The 7,896-nt window shown below is 43.9% G+C and overlaps 1 protein-coding gene across 2 annotated transcripts; it reads right to left on the bottom strand.

The window, feature by feature from the left end:
• Positions 1–1,108: 1,108 nt before the first annotated feature.
• On the bottom strand, positions 1,109–6,305 carry LOC144099052 (uncharacterized). 2 transcript variants are annotated; one of them, XM_077632077.1, is made up of 11 exons: positions 5,977–6,305; positions 5,461–5,698; positions 4,856–5,306; positions 4,498–4,776; positions 4,247–4,431; positions 3,962–4,147; positions 3,721–3,858; positions 3,529–3,658; positions 3,150–3,346; positions 2,261–2,712; positions 1,110–1,810 (listed from the first exon to the last, which is right to left on the bottom strand). In XM_077632077.1, the coding sequence occupies exons 1-11, from the start codon at positions 6,101–6,103 to the stop codon at positions 1,323–1,325; spliced, it is 2,871 nt and encodes a 956-aa protein (XP_077488203.1). In that variant the 5' UTR covers positions 6,104–6,305; the 3' UTR covers positions 1,110–1,322. The 2 variants fall into 2 exon arrangements, with proteins under 2 accessions (XP_077488202.1, XP_077488203.1); XM_077632076.1 differs by having other exon boundaries at positions 1,109–1,810; positions 5,461–6,305.
• Positions 6,306–7,896: the final 1,591 nt, after the last annotated feature.

The raw sequence follows: 7,896 nt of genomic DNA, 5'->3' as shown, positions 1-7,896 counted from the left end.
ACAGAGCAAAACTTCTTATTTCCGCTGTGTGTCCTCGATTTTCATACCGATTTCCTCAAGATCTCACAAAATTCGTTATTTATATTCACAGATTCCTCTATTTATATTTATCAGCCGCTTGAGACAGAGCAAAACTTCTTATTTCCGCTGTGTGTCCTCGATTTTCATACCGATTTCCTCTAGATCTCTCAAAATTCGTTATTTATATTCACAGATTCCTCTATTTATATTTATCAGCCGCTTGAGACAGAGCAAAACTTCTTATTTCCGCTGTGTGTCCTCGATTTTCATTCCGATTTCCTCTAGATCTCTCAAAATTCGTTATTTATATTCACAGATTCCTCTATTTATATTTATCAGCCGCTTGAGACAGAGCAAAACTTCTTATTTCCGCTGTGTGTCCTCGATTTTCATTCCGATTTCCTCTAGATCTCTCAAAATTCGTTATTTATATTCACAGATTCCTCTATTTATATTTATCAGCCGCTTGAGACAGAGCAAAACTTCTTATTTCCGCTGCGTGTCCTCGATTTTCATTCCGATTTCCTCTAGATCTCTCAAAATTCGTTATTTATATTCACCACGACCGGCTTTATTACTTAGCGACCTGCTCAATACGCCGGCTCCTACGGCGGCGCGTGTCCACGTAAATATCACGTGACTCTTCAGGAGGGACGGCGCGCCACAACAGGTGGCGCCACAAGTTACCCTCATTTGGGCAGCGCCCGCCGTACGCTTCTGCTGTCGTGCGGCCGGTAGGCCGAGTAAAACCGCATCGTTTTTTAAGCACGCACCGCAAAGGCGTGTCAATACTCATCAGATGCAATAATCGTGGCCAGCTTTCTGTATACAGTGGTAGTTACGAGCGCAAGCTGTCAGCTAACACGCCGGCGTCTTTGGCTCATGAGCGCGCGAGCAAGGCGCAGAAGCCGGCGTCTCGCGCTCGTAGCTTCCCCTTCATAGCCACAAAAAGCTGTACCCGACTAGAGGCTGATACTGGTAATATTTTTTTTTCTCAGAGCAGCAGTTCTGCAGCTAAAATAAGCTCAGGGTGGTGCTACTAGAGCGGCATTTTTTTTTTTTTTGCGCGCACAGCTGCGCAGTTTCAACACAATTCCTTCTGCTCTGTACTTAGCAGCATCCCAGGGCGAAGCCGCGCTACTTTCCGCCAATTAACGATCAAAAGCGCGATATGTACACTTCTTGTTTTCAGGAGCGTTCACCCGATTGTTAATCATTTCAAGACGCACTCTACATGAAAAATGAATAAAACCAAACTTGTTTGGCAGACACAATAGCCGGTCGTGGCCAGAACTTTATTCTTACACTTTTAGGACCTTCCGTGATTTCGGTTTGGCACTGATCAGTTTTCGTTTGGCGTGCTCTTCAGTCAGATCAGAGGCAAAATTGGACAAAAATGGCCTCATAAACTTGTGGACAATCAGCTTTAGCAAGGCCATTCTGTGAGGCCCTGTGGTGTCCTTCGAGCACACAAACAGCGTATTTTTCGCAAGTGATGGGAGCACAAGGTCTGCAAACTTCTTAAGCGGCCTTGGCCCCCTAACAAGCACAGGAGCCACACTTGATGCAGCACCTTCCAGGCGGCTGACGAACCCTACGAAAGCCAAGGTAGGGTACGACAGCCCTCCCCGGTCCATGCCTGCTATGATGGCAGTAGTAGTAGACTGAGATGCTGGTGCCCGCAAATTAACCAGGCAGCCCTCACATGCAATGCAGTCCTGCACGGCTCTGACCAAGAAGCCAGCAATCATTGCCAGTGTGCTGGCTCGAAGGCTTCGTTGAGGGGCACCTGAAAGAATGAAGGCAAATTGGAACTTAATGACACTTACTCTGAAAAATGCTATTGGCAGCATTTCAGTCCTAAATAAATGTTTTGCAAGCACAGTGCCCAAATATTGGTAATAGGTCCCAATTTTATGCAAACAGATAATTTGTCAATGGCTATATGACTGAGCTGTTTAGGCAGCAACATTTTTCGGAGGTCACAGTTCAGACGCAACCAAGTGCCGAATGAACGCTGTCCCTTCCTCTTGGTCGAAGCCTCAGCCGTTGATCCCCTCGTTCAGGCCCTAAATGTCATGTTGTGACAGCATCTGAACTCCGTTTTAAATTAATATCTGTACTTTTCTGAGGATGATAGAAATGGCACCAGGCCTTCTAGCTTCTCACTTTGAATTTAGAAGCCGCATGTACATTTAGCCTACAAAGCCCAAATTATTAAAGGGTTGTCCCGGCATACTTGGATAGCGCTCCAGTGCACCGAGATGTGGGAGCAGAAGCTTCTTGACAGCACTGTCGGAAGTGGCCTTCACAGGAATGGGAAACAGTTTAGACGACTTCCCCAGGGAGCCCACCACACTCCCAGCATTGGCACTGGATGAAGTGTGGATGATTCCAGTCACCAAGATTTTCTGCAGAGATGATAAGGCTGCGTAGGCGTCAGTTTGGTCATTGCAACCATTCAGTTGTCTGATAGTCGAAAACAGTGACTCTACATCGTCACTCGAAAACTTAGCTGTGAGCACAAAATGAAAACCGGACTTCAAAAGGAACCTTGTGCATAGCACTGTCGACATGCTGGTCACTCTCAGTGCCTCATATGTCTCATCAGACAGGAATTCCATCTTATATGATATGCCTTCTTTCCATTCCATGAAGTACTTCAGAAAGTCATTTTCTAGCCATGAAAGTCTGAAAAAGAAAGGTTTGCAGAGTAGTAAATTAGCGCAAGTCACAAGAAAAGCAGCAAAGACCTCTTCAGTAGCTGTTAATAAAGAAAACCTGCTTTCCATTAGCTCCACACTAGAAGCTGAAACTTGAATACTCTACAAATCCATGCTTTCAACTGTAAAATACGTCGATGGCTGAGTGGTCATGGTTCTCGGCTGCTGACCCAAAAGAGGTTGGTATGATCCCGGTCATGGCGTTTGCTTCTTGATGTAGGCAAAATGCTAGAGGCCTGTGTATTGTGCCACGTCAACATGTGCTAAACCTCTGACGTTTCAAATTATCTGCAGCCCTCCACTACGGCGTCCCTCATAGCTTGTGTCGCCTTAGGATGTTAAACCTCGAAAACCATAAATTAGCAAAATACGGCCAGCATAAACACTGCCAAAACTAAGACACACCTCTCGTCTTCTGCAGAGTAAAACGGCATCCTCAAGGCATCTCTGCTTGTCCAGTGGAGAGTGGTGCTCTTAATATTATGCAGCACAAACCATTTGTTCACAAATTCCATGAATTCTACTGTTGGCAGGCAGTCCTCGAAGCCAGGAGCTCCAAGGCTCTGTCCATGCTGCTGTAAAAACCGCAGGACTGTGGTGACCTAAACGAGGATAAGAGTCAATGATGATCATTATTCTAATATAGCTAATCACCCTGCTTAATGCTCCGAAGTCCAGAAGGAAAAATGTTATTCAGTGCGTGCGGTAACCCAGAAACTGATCCTTTACATTTGAAGCATGCATCTTTTGCACAGCCAACAAACTATATGCTTGCATACTTTACCTGTGGCGAAAAAACCTGAACAGCCCTGTTCACATTCATTTTTTCGAAATTTGTCGGCCACAGGTGCTTCTTGGTCAGGCACCTCACCAATTTGAAGGCACCCTGCTTTTCCTGAATCTCGTACAACAGTCTGTAACAAGGAGAAACATTAGTCAAGCTTGAATAGCTAAAGCAGAAATGCCATCTTTATACCTTAAGAAGTCTGGAAGGATGAATTTTCCATTTCTTCTGAGTAGTCTCTTCACTTCAAGGAACTGGGATCTGATGTTTTTCATTATGTGGCAATAGTCAAAAGACAGGAAAAGTTCACGATCTGAATCCAGAGGGTGCCTGAAAAAAATTACATTCACAGAAATTAGCCTAGCTGTGGTAGAAGTTCTAAATGACATTCTTACAATGAAGGCATGCACCTTTTTGAACTAGCATTACTTACTCAACAACAGGTTGTATGGGGCCACCCGACAGGTTCGAGAAGAACTTGGTGTTGGACTTGTGGTTATCTCCAACAAGGCGTACAACTTTGAACCCCGATTCTTCCACACACTGCATTACCTTTAAGGCAAGAAGCTGAAGTTGCTCTCCTGACAAGGCCTTTGTGAAGTAGTACCCTACTGGGAGCCTAGAGGAAAACAATAGTTGCATTTGGAAATGAGATTCAAGCCACATTTCTGTCTTGGATTAGCTAAAGAACTGCTAACCCAGGTGGAATATTAATTACCTGTAGTGGGTAGAGAGTCCTACGAACACAAAGCACAAGAGATGAGTTGCCAGTTGGTCATGAAGCCCGAAGTCTACTTCTGCGCCTCCCAGGTCAACAAAGCCATGCACAACATCGGACTGCTTTTGGTAGGAGGTAGTTTGCTTGAGGGACATTTCGTCCATCACCAGGGAGCCAAGGCGTGCCTACAAATGTCATGTCAATATCCAAATGTGACAGGATCCTTTTGATATAAAGAAGAAATATTTCACCTGCTCAGAGTGTAGTTTTGCCTCCATGTGTAGACGTTGCTTTATTAGTGACGACACCACTTCTCCAGTGCATGCACCAATATGTCTCTTCAGTGTCGAGCGGCTTGGCAATGACAGAACCCCAGTTTCTCGAAGCAGATTGTATGCAGATGGGGACTTGGCGTGCCATACGACACAATTGCGGATGGTTTCCTCCCGCCACCGACCCTTCGGGTTGCTCAAAAATGAAAGCTGTTCTTGCAGGAAAAGAGCCTTTGCGTCATCTTCCTGCACCTTTTCCTAGAAAAGAATGATATTCGTTAAATAATACATGCAGATTAACCTGAGTACTCAAGTTAGTTCTCAACACCTTACGTACCTGAAGAATTGTGAAGTTGGACTTCTTCATAGCTGTTTCTGTCCTTTTAGTCTGCTGTCTAAGCACAGAAATTTCAGCCTGCAGCTCATCCCGCTTTTTAATGAGTCTCCGGCATTTGCGCTTCAACGTGTTGACTTGCTTTAAAAGTTTATTCATGCGTGGAAACGTCAATCTTGTTTGCACTCCGTGCACCATTGTGGTCACTTTTGTGCTGAAAGTGGGCTCAGGGGAAACATCAGGTGAGGACTGTTGCACAGACTCAAGTGAGGTGCCTTTTGTAGATGCCACTAATGCATCCAGAGAGAGTCCTTGAGGAATTACTTCCAGTTCATGGCTGTCAGCTGCTTGCACCATAGTGGTAGTGGCTGTTGGTATTACAGAGGGTGCTGGAACCTCTGCCATAGTGACCGAGATCTCAGCTACAGAGCCATCAGTCATATTTGCATCCAACCTGAAACATGGACATTATACTGAGGTTTTATTTACGTAGAATGTAATTATTGGAAGAACGCAAAGGAAAATTATTTTTGTCTACAGGATTTTTAAAAGCCACTGAATTGAGCTAAATTTCTTGAAGATAATTTATAGTTAAAAATCGCACTTGCCTCGCTGCCTTGGCATCTCTCCCTGTGGGCGAAGCCGGTTTTGCAGGTTTACGCTTTAAAAGACGCCTCTCCTTTTTAGCCCACTGCTGCAGGTACGTCGGGTATTGGGGAAAAACCGACGGCACAGCGTCTGGCTTCAGCTTCCTTATCTTCAGGCCTTCTCTGAAGTCGCCTTCTTTAAAGTGCAGGCTGCAAACTTTACTGCGGTCGCTCGGAGTCCATAGCGCTTTGCCAGGTCCTGCAAATTTCCGTCGATTGTAAAGAAAGCACAAAAAGAGAGCATCGACTGAAACCCTGACGACGCGGAGTGCGCACTGTATGCAGTATGGAGTTTTGCAGTTGAGAATACCAAAGCAAAAATGACAGGAGAGCAAACAAAGGTAGTAGTGGGGTGAACATTTATAGCACAAAAGAGGCCCGCTGACTATGACGCATTCCATGTGAAGCGTCAACGTTGCGGGTGTATTTTTCTGTCGTCACAGCCACGTAAAGATATAAATGGTTCCCACTGCTTACCTTCTGCTTGGCGAGAAATTCTTTTGAGCCACTGGGTCCGCAGTTCAGTCACAGGAAACTCGTGGAATGTAATTCCCTTTGCTGTGCGCCCGCTTGATTTGCAGAGCGGAACGCAGCAATACACCATCGCGGGCGATGATTTTCAGCGCCTACGAAAGCTAAAGGCTGTCAGATGTAATTAAATTCTTAACACGTATGCTGGCAGCAAGCAGAATAGCTGGAAATACGATGCGCACACGCGCCCAAAAAGACAGCGAAGAAGCCGCGACTGCTACTTGACTGCTACCGATACGCCAGCCCGCATTCGGCGTGGGGGTAAGTTGTGGCGCCACGGAGAGCAGCGGCGGTCGCGCGAACTAAGAATGAACTAAACAAGCAGTAAAAAATAGGGGGCTATGGAGGCGGCGCTGGTGAGCAGGTCGCTAAGTAATAAAGCCGGTCGTGATATTCACAGATTCCTCTATTTATATTTATCAGCCGCTTGAGACAGAGCAAAACTTCTTATTTCCGCTGTGTGTCCTCGATTTTCATACCGATTTCCTCTAGATCTCTCAAAATTCGTTATTTATATTCACAGATTCCTCTATTTATATTTATCAGCCGCTTGAGACAGAGCAAAACTTCTTATTTCCGCTGTGTGTCCTCGATTTTCATACCGATTTCCTCAAGATCTCACAAAATTCGTTATTTATATTCACAGATTCCTCTATTTATATTTATCAGCCGCTTGAGACAGAGCAAAACTTCTTATTTCCGCTGTGTGTCCTCGATTTTCATTCCGATTTCCTCTAGATCTCTCAAAATTCGTTATTTATATTCACAGATTCCTCTATATATATTTATCAGCCGCTTGAGACAGAGCAAAACTTCTTATTTCCGCTGTGTGTCCTCGATTTTCATTCCGATTTCCTCAAGATCTCACAAAATTCGTTATTTATATTCACAGATTCCTCTATTTATATTTATCAGCCGCTTGAGACAGAGCAAAACTTCTTATTTCCGCTGTGTGTCCTCGATTTTCATTCCGATTTCCTCTAGATCTCTCAAAATTCGTTATTTATATTCACAGATTCCTCTATTTATATTTATCAGCCGCTTGAGACAGAGCAAAACTTCTTATTTCCGCTGTGTGTCCTCGATTTTCATTCCGATTTCCTCTAGATCTCTCAAAATTCGTTATTTATATTCACAGATTCCTCTATTTATATTTATCAGCCGCTTGAGACAGAGCAAAACTTCTTGTTTCCGCTGTGTGTCCTCGATTTTCATTCCGATTTCCTCAAGATCTCACAAAATTCGTTATTTATATTCACAGATTCCTCTATTTATATTTATCAGCCGCTTGAGACAGAGCAAAACTTCTTATTTCCGCTGTGTGTCCTCGATTTTCATACCGATTTCCTCAAGATCTCACAAAATTCGTTATTTATATTCACAGATTCCTCTATTTATATTTATCAGCCGCTTGAGACAGAGCAAAACTTCTTATTTCCGCTGTGTGTCCTCGATTTTCATACCGATTTCCTCAAGATCTCACAAAATTCGTTATTTATATTCACAGATTCCTCTATTTATATTTATCAGCCGCTTGAGACAGAGCAAAACTTCTTATTTCCGCTGTGTGTCCTCGATTTTCATTCCGATTTCCTCTAGATCTCTCAAAATTCGTTATTTATATTCACAGATTCCTCTATTTATATTTATCAGCCGCTTGAGACAGAGCAAAACTTCTTATTTCCGCTGTGTGTCCTCGATTTTCATACCGATTTCCTCAAGATCTCACAAAATTCGTTATTTATATTCACAGATTCCTCTATTTATATTTATCAGCCGCTTGAGACAGAGCAAAACTTCTTATTTCCGCTGTGTGTCCTCGATTTTCATTCCGATTTCCTCTAGATCTCTCAAAATTCGTTATTT

Source organism: Amblyomma americanum, chromosome 7 (assembly GCF_052857255.1).
Source record: "Amblyomma americanum isolate KBUSLIRL-KWMA chromosome 7, ASM5285725v1, whole genome shotgun sequence".
NCBI classification, from domain to species: Eukaryota; Metazoa; Arthropoda; class Arachnida; order Ixodida; family Ixodidae; genus Amblyomma; species Amblyomma americanum.
The sequence above is the reverse complement of the archived record's forward strand: the minus strand, read 5'-3'. Positions and strand labels throughout refer to the sequence as shown.